The following is a 15,888-nucleotide window of genomic DNA, read 5'->3' on the forward strand; positions in this document are numbered from 1 at the left end:
GGAGTAAGGTATTTGTTATGGACAGCACCAAGTACCATCGTCACCAAGAGAGTCCAGTTCAAGTTTCTGCGCCTGACGAAATGAGTGGGTCACTACCCATGTCTACACTCGTCAAGAAGCAGTTGATCGATCGACTCATTTATCTGGAGAGGGAGAGGGTATGTATGACCTTGTGGGTGAGAATAATGAGAGTATTTCCTAATACAAGTTGCTAATCTTATTTTTGTACAATGCAGAATCGACTACAGCATCCTTTGTTTTCCTCTTATCCAGAACGGCTAGGGCGCTATGAAGGCTTATATGGCCTTCTACAACGACAGGTCCAACATTCAGATCGGCTAATGGCTGATCTTGAAGGGCATGAAGAAGGCAGTTTCGAAATAGCCGATCCTGGTGGTAGAGGCTCACAGATACGAGGCGAAATAGAGGAAAGCGCTTCGTAAGAATTACCGTCTACCATATCTACTTACTACGAATGTCAATGAAGAGGGCGAAGAATGGTTAAAGGAAAGTTCAGATGAAGAGGTGATGGAGACTATGATTGAGGGTACGGATACGAACCTTTTGGAAGGCGAGCTTCACTTTGAAGGTGAGTTTGTCATGTTTTCTTGATCAATTTACGACACCTCGAACCATAGATTCTGCAGTAGCACAACGCCACAGAAAATTGCTCGAGCTCAAAGGAATTACTGGCATCGTTGGGAGCCAGCAAGTGCAGTATGATCTACTGCGCGACCTTCCGTGGTTTCGGAAGCTGTGGTTGCTCGAGTCCAAAGTCCCTACAGCGTCGCCCTCCGTAGGCTGTGTATATTTCCGTGAAGTGATCATCGAGCATCCTTTTACTCAAACTGGCATGGAGCATGGAGTACTTAAATCCCTATCAAGCCTGAAGCTATCATTTTAACCCATCTCCGTTCATCGTCCCCATACTTCTTTCGTTCTTTCTCTCTCTTTCTCTCTCTCTTTCTCTCTTTTTCTCTCTCTTTTTCTCTCTCTTTTTTTCTTCAGGAACAGGAACAAGGATATACAGCGCCAATAATCATTTGAGCACCGCACATTATACAAACCAGAACACCACAGGAAACTATCATCTCCTATCCTTGCGCTTCCAAGGCTAGTGTACAACATAGGAGATCTGAACCTCCTAGACTATTCTAGTCTTCATCCACTGCACACTTCTACAGACAGTATTCACAGCTATAGCGAAGCCCTTTTATTCCTCGAGCCGTACTCACCATATACAGGCGTGTCAGAGATGGAACCCGTGCGACAAGGTCGCAGTTGGATGACGGTAAGGTCCATCGATAGCTTTTTATCAATACGGAGGAGCTTCAAACATTCAATAAATCTGCTAAAACACGGTCATTATTGTTCTGTTGCATAGTCGTTGAAGCGCGCGTTAGCGCCATTGCAACCCCTCGCCACGATGATCAGTACTGCTTCTGTGATGTCCGGTATTGTGCCCCTGATGCAGGCAGCGCTCAGAACAGGTAGCCCCACCGTGATGATCTTTGGGCTCGCATTCACGAGTATGATGGCGTTTACGATTGCGTTGTCGCTGGCAGATATTGCCTCTGGGTTTCCCAATGTCAAGGGTGGTCTGATTGAATATAGCCGACGATTAGCACCACCGAAACTAAGCCGTATATCCTCATGGATGGTTGGATGGCTCCATTTTTGTGCACTCGTAAGTGCTAATATCGCATTTTTAATGGCATGGTTAGGGCAACAGGATCGTAGAGTTGATATCATATTTTTTACTCGTATCCTAGGTTACCGGCGCGACGAGCTACGCATTTTCATTTGCGTTGTTCGGGACAACAGTGATTGAGCTTTCAACAGGTATTGTGCCTAGCCGCTCAGTCACTGTGTTCATTCGTATCCTCGTCAGCATCCTATATGGGACTATCAGCGCGTTCAATATAACGGTCGATTTCGCCTCTGGTATGTAAGGAAAAGAATACATCGGACAACGTACTCTTGTTTATGAAACTATGAAAAACTTACAAAGGTATCTTTGACAGTGATGTGGCACATAATAGGTCCCATTTTGATCCTCATGACGATAGCCACCTCGGTTAAAAATCCACCTTCGGCCCGCTGGGTGTTTACTCATTTCGAAAATCAGACTGGATGGTCCTCACCATTTTATGTTGTCCTTCTTGGCCTAACGCAGGTACGCTAAAATGTGCGGTCGATGCGTACCTTTTGTTTACATCTGAACGGTTGCGAAGAGACTAAATTCACCCCGCAATTCGTTTTCTCATCAGGGTGCGTTTACGACAGCCGGATATGACACGCCGATCCACACCCTGCATAACATCAAAAACGCTGCGTGGAGAGTGCCTCGGGAAATTCTCTCTGGCCTCCTGGCATCTTTCATCACTGGCGAGTTATTGATTCTAACGCTTCTTTTTGGGGTCAATAACATTGACGCAATCTTGAATCCTACGATATCGGGCACTGCCTCGGTCGAGATATTTGTCCATTTAGTTGGAAGCATCGGAGTGGCCTGCATCTTGCTCATTTTCATGGGTACTTTCTTCTTCAGCGGACAGGACGTTTTGATAGCATGCAGCAAGATTGGACACGAACTCGCCATGAAAGATGTATTTCCAAAATCCGAGTTTCTATCCCATGTTGGGCCGAGAGGACAGCCAGCCAGAATGGCTTGGTTGTGTACGTCCATTTCTTGCGGCATCGGGATTCTATATCTTGGGAACAAGACTATTCTGCAGACCCTAACATCTGCAGTAGCGATCGAATTAAAGTGAGTGGGCCGGTTTAGGAAATGTGGATGTGGGATCAAACACATTTACTGCTGTCGCCTAATGCTTGAAAAGAAAATCAATGCATTTGCTACTACCCGTGTTTTGACATTTTACTGCTTATTTTTCCTCTCCTCTGATAGCCTAGTGTATTGTGCTCCTGTCGCCCTTCGGCTGTTTTATCCTAGTCCAATACGCTTCCACCCAGGCTCTTTTTCACTCGGTCGTTGGGGACGACTTCTCGCGGCTGTAGCCGTCTCGTGGTCCGTGATTTGCGTGTTCACCTTCTCGCTCCCAAATTATCACCCCATTTCGATCGATAATATGAACTATGCTAGCGTTCTCTTCCTCTCCACTATTGGACTGGCATTGGGATATTGGTTTTATTCTGCGAGACATTGGTTCGAAATGGATCGACCGCCAGCATCGTCCCCTGAGAATAAGAGCGAGAATGAGGCCAAGATCAATACAGAGCAACGAAAATTGCCTGTGGCTGTCATTTCCGAGGGCTGTCTCCAGGAGAAAGACCTGGAAGAGATCGAGAGCTGGCTGGATCGCCTTGAGCGCGACCTTCATCTAATGAAATAACTCCTGCACCTTTTTTCTTGCAGAGAATCATAGCATTTAATAATATCTGTAAAAGTACTTATAAAGAGGAGGTAGCGCCACTAGATAATGACTATGGAGCCTCCATGAACAACTTATGAGCCAGCAAGCACCGCACCGAGTCATGCATGGCAGCCAACAGTTACACTTTCTTTTTAATCCTGAAAGCTCCCGCGGTGTATGTACCTAGGTACTGGGTCTATTTTCATTTGGTTTTATTTTCAGTTAAAGTAGACATGCACTCAGCGCTGCACTTATAGGAAAGCTGGAAGCAAAGGCGCCGATGAAATACATGGTTACGACGTTCATATTAGGCAGAGTCCGATCCCTTAAGCCGATCATTGTTTTCTCTTTTCATATTTTTACGGGTAGCCATTCACCCTAAATCGACGCGATACTGGAAAACGAAGCAGCGCTAAGAGTGTTCGAATCAGTCCCGAGATAACATGAAGAGTAAGCAACAGTCATTCAACATCCGCTTCATTAACATCGACTCGCAAGTTCCCAGGACAAACAGTACATCGCCAACATTAGCCACTACTAGAGGAGCCGCATTTCCGTCCTCGCTACCACTCTATCCAGCACCATGTGCCATCTCTGAAACATCCATGTTGAGTGTTGCTTTTGACTTGGAACAGGATGTTGAGAAGCAAGGCCAATATTGACTAGATTTAATGTCTACTGGCAAAATCGTATGTAAAGACGCGATGACAGGGGTAGCAGCTGCAGGGGCGCGTAAAACCTTATCGAGCCTACCAAAAAAAAAAAAGTTTCATGCTTGAGGGTCTCACAAAATCTCGAGCGAGCGCACATCAACAACACCATTCCGTCAAACAATGAAGATCCTAGGCCTGATCAGGTACCAACACCAACTGAGCAGACAAAGAGAGCAGCGAATGTAGTACTTGCCATGAGCGTAGACAAAGGAGAGAACAAACTACTCAGCGACATGTGCTTTTGAATCGCGAAATAGTGGTGGCAAGGACAGCTTCTACAACTTGATGCAATGCGTCGCCAACGGGCACCAGATCATTGCTCTGGGGAACCTGCATCCTGCGGCTCAAGACAAGAAAGGTACACCGAGAGATTTTTCTTCTTCTATGTTCACTCTGCAGACAAGACCCGATTAGTCTTGAGCTCAACTGTACCCTTTGGTCTGTCTATCTCCCAGATGAACTGGACTCGTACATGTACCAGACCGTAGGGCACGATGTAATTCACCTCTACAAGGACTGCTTGGACGTGCCTCTTTACCGTCAAGAGATCAAGGGGAAGCCAATTGAGCAGAGTTCAGACTATGTCATCACTGCCATGGACGAAACAGAGGACTTGTTCGAACTTCTCAAAAGGGTCAAAGATGTACATCCTGATCTGCAGGCTGTCAGTGTTGGAGCAATTCTATCGAATTATCAGCGGATACGCGTTGAAAGCGTGTATGTATATGACTCTACTGTGTGTCTTGTAGGAGCATGGAATGCCTTGACATGGACAATAATCTGTGTGTGATCTGCCCTCTAACTATACGTTTGACCGTCTCTGGACCCAATTTGTTCTTCAGTTGTGCGCGTTTAGGCCTGGTGGCATTGGCATATCTGTGGCAAAGGAATCAGGAGGAATTGTTGCAAGAGATGGCTCAGGCAGGCATAAACGCGATTTTGATCAAGGTTGCTGCTATTGGACTCAAGAGACAGCATCTTGGGCGTTCGATTGGTGACATGTATCCGCATCTGTGCCGAATGAACAAGGAGTACGACCTACATATCTGTGGCGAGGGTGGCGAGTATGAAACCATCACCCTCGATTGCCCGCTCTTCAAGCGCCGTATTATTGTGTGGGTTATTACAATGGCATAGGGTTTTCAATGCATCAGAAGGGGATGGCATATGAGCTTGAAATCCGTTACAGGGAGCTAATCGCGATTGGATCCTTGTGTATTTAGAGATGAATTCGAAATTGTCATTCACTCAGATGATCATTTTGCGCAAGTTGCATATCTGCGGTTCAAAAAACTGCACCTAGAAGACAAAACCGAAAGCGAGATCGATCCTAGCTGGACGGCGGATGTGAACTTGAATCCATTGTGGGATGCGGACTCGCTTATGATGCCTATCGAGGATGTTGTCCGATCGAAACAGCAGCCGAGGGAGATTAATCCAGCGGTTCTTCAAAGAGGATCTGGGGTTTCAGATCGTAATAGCAAGGATGGTCTTTGCAGCAGCCAATCCAGCTACCGGTCCAAACTCTTGACACACCAGGGTGCTGTCGTGTGTGCTGTTGGCGGAACAAATGCCTACGAGCCATCACCATCATCTAAAATAACAAGGCATCTGAGTATCGCGGAGGAGACCACAGCATGCCTACAAAATTTGAAAGGTATGTTTATAATATCAATGGCGATGATGCCAAATGTTTTATCCGTAATGTAAAGACCTTAATGATTTCGCTTTATTGGAAACTATTAGCCAAAATCGAACGCATTGGGCTCTCTTGGGCAGAGGTCGTCTTTATGCAGGTGTTCGTCTCGGACATGGGTGACTTTGGCGTGGTAAACGCCGCTTATAAGGCCTTCTTTGGTATCAATCCGCCCCCTCGCGCGTGTGTCGGGGCGAACTTGCCAAACTCAATTCGCATTCAAGTGAGCTGTACTGCTATCCGTAAAGACGCGCTGAGCCCGAAACCTAGGCAGACATTGCATGTCCAGGGTATTTCGTACTGGGCACCTGCCAACATCGGACCTTATTCCCAGGCAACTGAGGTCGGTTACCTTGAAATATGCTCTTCGGTCAAGTGCTCCCGCCATGAATGCTAAATCGCATTCATTTCTTTTCAAATTGATAGCAAGTGCACCATTCGTTTATTGCTGGGCAGATCGGAATGGTGCCTCGCACTTTAGAGCTCCCAGTACCATCGTCTCTGGCCAAGGAGACAGCATGGTCATTACGGAACCTTACACAGATCGCGGCGCTTCGTCAATCGGACCTTGTCAACCGGACAGCCTTGTGCATAGTTTATGTCACAGATCCAGTGAATTTTGCACCTGTAAAAGCAGCCTGGGAGCACATCGCGAACAAGGTACGATGTCACGACATCGGTTCGATATGTATTTGACTTTGATACTGCTGATATGACTGGACGACATCTGACGCCTTTCCTGTTTGTCCTTGTGTATCCTTAATTGGAATTAATAGAGTAGCCCGGCGCCTGTGCTAGCTATTTGTATGCCTTCTTTACCAAAAGGCGCTCAAGTCGAGTGGCAGACGATATTACACCATGGCAAGGTCTATGCAGACAAAGAACCGCTCATCACAGAGGCGGATGGGAATGAGGATGGATACGAGACTGACGACGATGATTTGTACCAACTCGAGAAGCGTATTCTGCATCCAACTGTTCTGTCCCTAGTACATGAACAACCTTCGGTTTCTACGGCTCATGGTGTAGAGCTACAGTGGAAGGCAAGCACCCAGTCCTGGTTCTTGGCCCCATTGCTTATGGCGCTTTCGGTCATATGTCTCCCAGAGTGTTCACCGCTGACATCGCTACTGTCATCGCCATCGCTATCGAAGGAGCAGCAAGATGAACAGAATGATCACCAGGAGTACAGCATTCTTACTCGGGACATTTTGAAGGATATGATGGACCTGATGATCAAGGCCATGGATCGTATTATTGAAAGTCATATCGCACCTGTTGCAGGCCCAGGAATCCCGAACGGTTGGAAGGACGTGGTAGAAGTGACGCTGTACTACCACGATACTGTTTTTCAGCGACCTGAGGTGTTGGGTCCTGCTTTCGAGGATCTATTGGCGGAAGTTGCAGGCTCTTCATCGAACCAGGATGAAGATACGCCACAGGGTAATATTGCGGTGACCTTGGTGCCCGTTCAGGCGATCGCTGACAATGCAGTTCTTGCTATGACAATGCACGCTGTCGGCAAGTTGCCAACTGTTCCCGGATTAATGCAACCCTAGATACAATAGCAACCTCGCCGATAATAAACATTATTTACAATACTACTCGTGTGCATTATCAAATGAGAAATAATCTTGTTATACACGTCTATAAACACTACTACTCTGGCCAGTGTTCAGTGCCTCCTCCTGCGTCTGCAGCCGTCGACTTCTTCGAAGTCGCGTCCGATATGCAATCGATTCTCCTTCGTCGTCATCATCAGACCCAATGGGTGGATCTTTCACTCTTCTTGAATTCGACCGAAGAAGGGATGGTGCATACTTTTGTTCGTTTGTATACGCTGTCGCCTTTGCAAGTGCCTGCTCTCGATGGGCCCTCGTTAGATCCGCTGTTTCCTCGTCTATCGTGTCCTCCTGTCTTTCCACAGAAGATTCTCTTGCTGTAGCATCTGGCTGTTGCCAAAACGCATGCCGTTCTTCTTGCTGCTGTTGTTCTTCTAGGATAGCTGTTTCCTCAGCTAGATCTGGAGCCTCCACTGCGGCATTTGGTGTCTCGGGCTCTTCCACCTGAAGATTGTGAAGTTGTCGCCCAACAAGGTACTCCTGGTCCCTGACATATTGACTCCATCCACGCAGAATAACCAGACTTTCTTTGAGTCCAAATACCACCAAACTGAGCACCATTGCAACTGGATATGCCTGCCTGAACACCTTAAGACGAGCAGCACCTGTAAGGCCTAGGAAGAAAGAGAGCATGGATACGCTATTTGGTCAGATCACAGAAGCGGGTATTCATCATAAGTAAACAATATAACGGTGCGTACTAAAAACGATGGCGCTTACCAAGACCTTCTGCTGCGATCCATCCAAGTACAAAGGGTCCAGCGATCGCCAGTGTTACCATGCCAAAGATTGGGATAATCAACCGCCGTGTTGCAAGCCTCGTATCCCAGTCATTGACATTGGTTCCATTAAAGACTCTATTCATATCGGCGGCGAATCTGTTATTCGGCATAACGCTCAGGATCCGATGGATGATCTTCATATAGAGCAGCCCAACTGCCCAGTTCACCGCAAATATGACGTCAGAATCGCCCTCCAAGGCGTTGCGCAGAGGCAGGATCACAAACAGCTCGACCATCAAGCCCAAGATAAAGGGTAATATCACTCCAAAGGTGATCCCGAAATACAGCAACTTCATGGCCAGCCTACACATGTTCCAAGCAGTTCTCAGCTGAGCCTTGGGATCGATCGGCTGAAGTCCGTGAGATGTAATGTACCGAGCGGTGGATAAAGACCAATGCAGCACTGACCAAAGTCCTCGCAAGACGTAGACACCCACGAGAACCGAGTAAATGTCGTGCACTTGCCGCTCACTCTTCAGCTTGAACACAGCTCGCCCAACAATCACTGCAATGATGAGCAGACACAGCGAAAGTATTAGTGACTTGTGGACTCAACAACATAGTATTGTCCTAGGCTCATTGTCACAGAGAAAAATCGTAGCATAAGACAGGACTTACTTGGAACAACAACAGACAGGGCAAGGAACATCGAGACAGATATCCAGAGTAACACGACGAATGCTATCAATCGTTGGTTGAAGTGCGGCGGCGCGTACACGACGATGGTGTTATGCTTGGGATCTATGAGGTCGTCCCTTCGTCGAATCTGGAGTTCCATGAACGGATCAATTTCACCAGGAAGGTCCTCTTTTGGGTCCAGTGCGTTGCCGTTCTCATCCACTGGTACTAATACTCGACGGTCCTTCAGATGTAATATGTGGTCCGAATTCGGCACTCGCAAAAGGCCACCGTTTCTTACGAATATCACCGGGGCATCAATGTCCAGCTCCTCGCCACTACCCATCGTCTCGTCCATGTCCTCCGCGCCAGGGATAGGTGGACGCCATCGCAGAAACCATGCCTTCCAGCTGCGGTAAACAAAGTGACCCTCCTCGTCATAGAAGCGCTGACCCTCAGAAGCGTACATGAACGAGCTCAGTCTCAACCAATGTGCAAGTTTGCGCCACCAAGTTGCGAAGATGGCCTTGAGACGAACTGCAGGGTTCAGCCAACGGGCTGTCAGGGGAAAAACTAGGTGGAATAATAGCAAATCGACGGGAAGGTCCGAAATGGGTTCACTAGAGGCAACCACGCTATTAATGTCAGTTAGTCTACTTTCGCAGTATACAGATAGCAGTGGACCTAAAAAATATTGTCAGGTACTTACTCAAGTGGCCACCGAAGCGGCAGCACGCCTTTCATCAGAAGGTTGAGGGAGTGGATCGTCAAGGTGATGCCTAAAATGATCAGGGTGAAGTACATGATTGCTCCAGAGCCGAGTTTTCGGAGTTGGTGCAGGATTGGTCGCTCCAGAATTTCGCGCACAGGGTGGAACTCTTCGTCGTTAGGATCCCGAATGAACCACATCACACCAGGTCTGACCATCCTTCGGCAGAGACCAACAAAGAACGAAAAGTTGAACATGAACGCGGTCCCGATTAACCAGTGCATGATGAGTGACCAATTGGGCAACGTCCTGTAGAATGCCACCCGCGAAGTGATGCTGGCGCCTTTGAACAAAGGAAGAGTTGACAAGCCGATTACGATTCCACAAAAAAGCGGAAAGACAACCATTTCGATGGCGACAAAGAAAGCAATCTATTGATAGTTACACATACAAAATGTCAGCTTGTTATAAACAATGAAATGCGACATTCGAATAGCCCTCATACCAACCTTGAGAACTAGGCCTTGTTGACGAAGGAATTCTCGGGCTCCTCTTGAAAATGTGTGTCCATAGGCGTGGTGTGCGCGCGTAAAGTACCAGGATGCCAGCGCAAAACATATCGCATATCCAATCGCAATTGCCACAAATTTGTCACCCGAAGAGGTGCCGTACGCGATCTCTGTCCATTTTCGAACGACATGGTGTATGACGGTCGTATTTGTTATAACTGTCGCGTCTGAGGATGTGATCAGGGACTCTACAGCTACGGCAGTGGCATCCTTGGAATAAACATCCTGGGCTGCTTTGAACGCACCGATTTCGATAATGGCGTTCCATGCAGGCAAGACATGTTCCTGATATAACATCTCGAGAGGCGTCGATTCGAACATCGCCATTGCTTTTGAGAGACCAGCGCCAGCATAAGGTAGCACGCGATCAAAAACATAATCCAGAATTGGATCCGTAAGTCGACTGAGCATGGCGAGCGGTACTCGGAGAACGTTGAGTGGGTTCATGAGGAGAATAGTTTTTCCGATCATATATGGAATCCAGACGCCGAGCCCCAAGCTTGCACAGACCAACGCTGACATCAGCAGTGACACTTGGAGAAACTGCCAGATTGAACCGTTTATCCCAATGACTTCCAGGATACCGTCCAATTCCTCTGCATTAGGGTCATCTAGATCGTCATCCTGATTGACAGCTATGGGAGCGGGTGGAGGTGGAGGTGGGACGGCTGGTGCTGCAGGTACAGGGTGAGGTATAACGAGTGGTCGAGGCGGAGCCGCGCCCTGCGCGGGATTCCATTCGGGTTCATTAGCAACGTCGTGTCGTAGCCGAGTCCGTATGCCTCGCTCATTAATTCGTCTTATCATCTCTTGCCTCTGCTCCTCTCTAAATCCCATGCCAGGAGCGTGTTCCTCCAATGGTTGTTGTGCTTGTGCCATTTGTGGATGTCGCCACGGCGTTGGTAGCCTTTGAATGTCCGCGGCCTCGAGATTCCCATCCTGACAAAGGTCATCGTAGCGGGCCATCATCTCATGTAATGACATCACACTGCCATCCTCGTTTAAGTAGACGTTTTGGTGTGTCAATGGTATGCCAGACTTCCAGTAGAGCGGAGTTCCGTCCTTGCTAAATATGGAATCTCCACGTCCGTCCTGTAAAGTCTTGGAGCCGCTTGATGATCCCTCGCCATTTAGAGCATCACTCGAGCCCTGGGATTCCCCCATCCAATCTGATCCACTCCCTCGCTGAATGTCGTTGTTCGTATTTGATGTGGATGCAGATGCAGTCTCCCAAAAAAATGGCGCTCTATGTCCCTGTGCTGTTGAGCTGCCTTCGCTTTCTGCTGCTTCAGAACGATACCGAAAATCCATAAGATTCCAAGGTTCCGTAGTCGAGTTGAGTAAATGACTTGGTGCGTTCGTGTGCGACTCATCAACCTCCATATCTTCTTCGTCGTCGTCATCCTCGCTGAGATCTACATCGCCTTCTACGACCGCCTCGATATGATGCTGAGCCGCAATAAACCGCTCCACGGCCTGCTCCATGTTGAATCCTTGTGCCTCTGCCTCTACTTCTGGTACTGGTGCTGCTGGGTCGTCCATGGGCATACCTATTAAATCTCCGTCCCGGTTCTGACGCACCCATTCGCGCAACAAGAAAATTGCCATGAATACGACAACGACAACGGAGATGATAATTTGGCCCTCGAAGCAGTCCAGTATGAATTTACTATAGACATCCATTTGATATACATCTGTGAGTTAGTTTTGCTTTGTATTCCTTGATGCAGCAATAGTAAGTATAAAAAGATTCCGGATTAACACGCCTGCATACCTGATCCACTGGTGTTCAGGGGCAAGAGCTTGCAGGAACAGCACTGTGATTCCGTCCACTGCTCTTTCATTTCCTGCTGTGGTTGATGGACGAGTTAATGTCAAGTTGTGTCTGGAGGCGAAAAACGTGGTCGAGTTCCACATTGGTGTCTCCAAACCGTTAGCCCTAAACGCGAACGTTTCTCCGATCCAGAAGTAGAGTCGCCAGATCCATATCGTGAAATACGGAAGCATCACCAACAATACCCAAATGACAATAATCCCTCTCAGAACCAGCTGCACCGCTTTCGACAGTTTTTCGACTGCTCGGCCGATGAGCACGCGCTTTGGGATTGCCTCTGGCATCTCGGGTGAGTATACTATCGCGTGACATGAGTATATAACTGATGTAAGCATCTGTTTTGATTGAATATATAGCCAATATTGCCAAACAAGGTCGGCGAACACCTACTGGGAGTGAAAGAGAAGTTGTGCTTGCATAGTTCACAGTATCTATAAGTGATAGCGAAGGTGATGCGTGAATGGGATGCTTGGCTCTCCCAGTTCGAATATCATATATCATTGGCTAAGCCGAGCAAGGCAGCAAAGGCAGTTCCCTACCTCTTGTTACTATGCTCCAGCCATTCCAGCAGACTATAATCCATGGCAAAAAGCAATAAATGTATCAGTGTCATCCCACACTGATCTTGGTACAAGCGGTACCTGCAACTGTTTTTCAATTCCACTTACCAGTCTTGATGCACAAAGCGAATGGTGCCTGAGCATTTGCAAGGATGGAACAGCGGTTGTTCAGGCGTGCCCTCGGATCGGCAAACTCTGCAAATCTCTATCGGCACGCATTTCAGGGTTAGGTCTTTGCCTGCTGAGTAGAGTATTTAAGGTGCGGAGCAAGTGCAACTGGTAATACCTTCTTCCTCCTCCATTGCTGTTACTTTTGAAATGGTTGCTGTGTGCTCTCGTTTGGGGGTTGAATAGCATGTATTCAGGACATATTATGGCAGTTCAGGTAATGGAATTGTGGATTCAAAAGAAGGGAAGATGATGTTTCCGCACAAGCTGATGCAGGCGCTCGGTCCGACAGACATCACGTGCGGAGCATCCCAGAACACTGTTGATTCGTTGGTGGCAAACAGTTTGCATTCGATCTTCCAGGGCACCACCTCCCAACGAGCGTCATGACCGAGCTTCAGACCCTTCAGCACCAACATGAGCTGGAGAAGCAGGCGCAGGCAGAGGTACAACACCAGGAGCAGCAGCAGCTCTTCCAAAAGCAGCGCTCCCAGCTCCAGGAACGGGAGGCAGCCTTCTTCAAGTTACAAGCTGAGTTCCAGCAGGATCCGACGCCTCTTCGCGAGCACGAGTTGCTTATGCTCCAGCAGGCTGGTCAACACGCGCAGGAGTTATTCACGCAGCAGCAACAGCATCTGCTTGAAAGCCACCGACAGGAGCAGCTGCGACTTGAGGAGCGTCACTGGCATCAACAACAGCTCTTGCACCAGCAGCTTCAGCAGCAACTCCACCAGAACCACCAGAACCACCAGAACCAGCAAAACCAGATATCTCAGTATCAACAACCCCAGCGGTCGGAGCAGCCTCAACAGCATCAGCACCACCAACATCACCCCGTCCCGCACCAACAGCAGCACCAACGATATGTAGCATTATATCATCAGCCCCAGCAGCCAGCACAGCCCCAGCAGCAGCTTTTATCCCAACAGGCCGATGATAACGATGTTGAGGCGATGGATGTCGATGACGAGAACGTACTGCTCAGTATCGCATCGACTATTACAAACCTTCGAGAGCAACCTGCATCAGTTAGCACTGGTACTATCAGCACTTGGGAGTCAGGACCTGCGACATTCAGCAGCAGCGACACCGTGCCCGATGGTGTCGTCGTCTTCGATACTAATGTTTTGATCTCCCACCTCAATTTCATTCAAACGCTTATCGAGGCACACGGATCGCAGCCGACCTCAAAGCAAAGCGGAAAGCTCTACGTTCTGTTTGTCATACCGTGGATAGTGGTTCAGGAATTAGACGGCCTCAAAGGAGATGGAGGTCGTCACGGAGGAAACGAGTTGGATTTGACAGGGAAGGCCCGCAGAGCCATTCGGTATCTGGAAAATGAACTTGATCGGCCCACGGAATACAGGCGGCTACGTGGCCAGAGGATCAGCGAGCGCATAGAAAAGGAAGAAGTAGGTATCTATAGTAGTGCAGTCAGCATGCATCAAAACCAAAGTGCTATATTTGCTCATATACATATTCTTGCGTACTCTAGAAAAACGACGATAAAATCCTAGATTGCTGCCGCTACTTCGGGAAGCTATACTCGGACCAAAAATCAACAAAGCTGACCCTCTTCTCAAATGATCGTAATCTTTGTGTGAAGGCGGCTATCCACAACATTCAAACAGCGTCCCGCGAAAAAACCATTCTTGAAATCGAGGCCTTCACTGCCACGATCTTGGGAAGAAATTCGGACATATCTCCAATACAGGATGACGATAACATGATGATTGATGATTACCGTAACACGAGCGACAAACCAAAAGCATCCTCACCCCCAAGAAAGATACTCAGCGGCTCATCGAAGGTTGCCATCGTCTCTTCAAAAATGGGCAAGTACAGAACGGAGGTTAACGAGCGCGAACTCCAGCGGATCAAGGCAACCTCCAAGGTCACAACCGCGCCCGAGGGAATGGACCCCATGCTGTTTGCTCTCGCCAGCCACATAGTCAAGAACCTGCGAAGATGCCTGGAGGTTGCGGTGCTAGACCATTTACAAGCATTTTACGGCGATGATTGGAAATCACTGTCGGATTACAACGCGACTTGTGTTAAGGAATCCGATATGGTGTATGACTGCAGGCGTCTGCTGCAACCTCTTCAGCTGCTGCAGCGTCATTGGAAAGAGGTCTACGCAAGTCTCTATGGCTCTATTGCGACGGCGAATCGGGCGAGAACTCACCTGGACGGCCTACAATCGTTTGTCAAGCAATGGGATCGAGTCGAGATGTTTGGACTCGGAAAAGTGTACAAGAAGGACCTCACGGCATTCTTGGACGATGTAAACGCTGTACTGGACGGAGTCATGACCAGACCCGAGAAAAAGGTGCCCTCGCACGATGGGCGCGACGACCTTTTTTACGACGCTCAATCTCGATTACGGTTAATGGAAGACTGGAGAAGGCACAGTAGGAATTTACAGAACTAGGCACACAGTCTCCTCCGCTGCATCATCAGCTTGTATTATATCATATTAATAAACTGTGCACTCTTATTCACGTTCTGGATCATGGGCAACTGAAATCCATCGTACGCAACAACTTTCCGTATTATTGGGTGGAATCGCATCGCAGTTTGTCACCTCACGCGTCTCTTCCCTATTTCAGGTACTTGTCATTCAAATGTACATGGATATGGACGAATAAGTCCATCTCCTTGTGCAACAATTAGAGCGGGCTCGGCTCACTTTCTTCCTGGTCCTCCACATTTTCTTCACCAAGTAAATCAGTACAGTACTCTCTTGCACGTCTTTTTCTGTTGTGAATCCAGCTAGGCCGGCTTTGTCTCTCTGTTACGTAGTACCTTAGGCGACAGATGTTGTTCTTCGAGGTGGTTGTGCTTACAACGAAACCAAACGCACAATTTCTCTAGGATCCACAATCCTTTTGGGACATGTATAATTGACGCCAACCACAGCCCGCATGGCTTTGTAATCTTTTTTTTTTTTTTTTTTTTTTTTTTTTTCATTCCTCCATGGAAGGCATCTGTGTGGCGTTAACTCGGGGCGCAGACTGCTGCTCTGCGCTGTCCATGCTGCCATGCTGTGTGACATAAGCTGTGGTAAAATCGGCGAGAATAGGTTCAAGAAAAGAGCACCGACCGACAATTCGTCCCTGGTCGAGTGCTCTCAAGAAGGAAAAACAAAAATCAACAACAGAGGCGGTGTCGGTGAGTGTAAAAGAGGCGAGGGCTAGGCGCACGAAGCAAAGGCGCCCAAGGCTTAACGGTACTACTCTA

General features: G+C 48.1%; 4 protein-coding genes across 4 annotated transcripts; 3 read left to right on the forward strand and 1 right to left on the reverse strand.

Annotated features, from left to right (window-relative positions):
- The first annotated feature begins 956 nt into the window (after positions 1–956).
- On the forward strand, positions 957–3,460 carry BC939DRAFT_421195 (amino acid/polyamine transporter I). Its single transcript, XM_051553086.1, has 6 exons — positions 957–1,291; positions 1,385–1,687; positions 1,773–1,944; positions 2,025–2,176; positions 2,271–2,770; positions 2,912–3,460. The coding sequence occupies exons 1-6, from the start codon at positions 1,256–1,258 to the stop codon at positions 3,354–3,356; spliced, it is 1,608 nt and encodes a 535-aa protein (XP_051414977.1). The 5' UTR covers positions 957–1,255; the 3' UTR covers positions 3,357–3,460.
- A 720-nt stretch (positions 3,461–4,180) lies between these two features.
- BC939DRAFT_443424 (uncharacterized protein) lies at positions 4,181–6,545 on the forward strand. Its single transcript, XM_051554539.1, has 7 exons — positions 4,181–4,233; positions 4,348–4,448; positions 4,546–4,807; positions 4,933–5,205; positions 5,314–5,747; positions 5,837–6,129; positions 6,213–6,545. Exons 1-7 carry the CDS (start codon positions 4,211–4,213, stop codon positions 6,480–6,482), a joined length of 1,656 nt encoding a protein of 551 aa, XP_051414978.1. The 5' UTR covers positions 4,181–4,210; the 3' UTR covers positions 6,483–6,545.
- Positions 6,546–7,395: 850 nt separating this feature from the next.
- Positions 7,396–12,970, reverse strand: BC939DRAFT_443427 (uncharacterized protein). The gene is made up of 10 exons (XM_051554540.1): positions 12,767–12,970; positions 12,589–12,685; positions 12,460–12,492; positions 12,311–12,351; positions 11,861–12,218; positions 10,027–11,755; positions 9,518–9,948; positions 8,809–9,428; positions 8,129–8,695; positions 7,396–8,022 (listed from the first exon to the last, which is right to left on the reverse strand). Exons 1-10 carry the CDS (start codon positions 12,780–12,782, stop codon positions 7,424–7,426), a joined length of 4,491 nt encoding a protein of 1,496 aa, XP_051414979.1. The 5' UTR covers positions 12,783–12,970; the 3' UTR covers positions 7,396–7,423.
- A 6-nt stretch (positions 12,971–12,976) lies between these two features.
- BC939DRAFT_526708 (PIN domain-containing protein) lies at positions 12,977–15,330 on the forward strand. Its single transcript, XM_051561379.1, has 2 exons — positions 12,977–14,060; positions 14,144–15,330. The coding sequence occupies exons 1-2, from the start codon at positions 13,035–13,037 to the stop codon at positions 15,077–15,079; spliced, it is 1,962 nt and encodes a 653-aa protein (XP_051414980.1). The 5' UTR covers positions 12,977–13,034; the 3' UTR covers positions 15,080–15,330.
- Positions 15,331–15,888: the final 558 nt, after the last annotated feature.

The sequence above is a fragment of the Gamsiella multidivaricata genome (genome assembly GCF_025024155.1).
Source record: "Gamsiella multidivaricata strain RSA 2152 chromosome Unknown BC939scaffold_14, whole genome shotgun sequence".
Lineage (NCBI taxonomy): Eukaryota > Fungi > Mortierellomycota > Mortierellomycetes > Mortierellales > Mortierellaceae > Gamsiella > Gamsiella multidivaricata.

Excerpts from the sequence above, each read along its gene's own strand:
- BC939DRAFT_443427 (XM_051554540.1), bottom strand. Across the intron at positions 8,696-8,808 it reads CCTGTCTGTTGTTGTTCCAA|TGATTGTTGGGCGAGCTGTG; the intron begins GTAAGTCCTGTC and ends TCATCATTGCAG. Across the intron at positions 8,023-8,128 it reads GATCGCAGCAGAAGGTCTTG|GCCTTACAGGTGCTGCTCGT; the intron begins GTAAGCGCCATC and ends CTTTCTTCCTAG.
- BC939DRAFT_443424 (XM_051554539.1), top strand. The coding sequence starts at position 4,211 with ATGAAGATCCTAGGCCTGATCAG. Across the intron at positions 4,449-4,545 it reads TGCGGCTCAAGACAAGAAAG|ATGAACTGGACTCGTACATG; the intron begins GTACACCGAGAG and ends TCTATCTCCCAG. Across the intron at positions 4,808-4,932 it reads CGGATACGCGTTGAAAGCGT|TTGTGCGCGTTTAGGCCTGG; the intron begins GTATGTATATGA and ends TTTGTTCTTCAG.
- BC939DRAFT_421195 (XM_051553086.1), top strand. The coding sequence starts at position 1,256 with ATGGAACCCGTGCGACAAGGTCGCAGTTGGATGACG. Across the intron at positions 1,945-2,024 it reads AACGGTCGATTTCGCCTCTG|TGATGTGGCACATAATAGGT; the intron begins GTATGTAAGGAA and ends TATCTTTGACAG. Across the intron at positions 2,177-2,270 it reads TCCTTCTTGGCCTAACGCAG|GGTGCGTTTACGACAGCCGG; the intron begins GTACGCTAAAAT and ends TTTTCTCATCAG.
- BC939DRAFT_526708 (XM_051561379.1), top strand. The coding sequence starts at position 13,035 with ATGACCGAGCTTCAGACCCTTCAGCACCAACATGAGCTGGAGAAGCAG. Across the intron at positions 14,061-14,143 it reads AGCGCATAGAAAAGGAAGAA|AAAAACGACGATAAAATCCT; the intron begins GTAGGTATCTAT and ends TGCGTACTCTAG.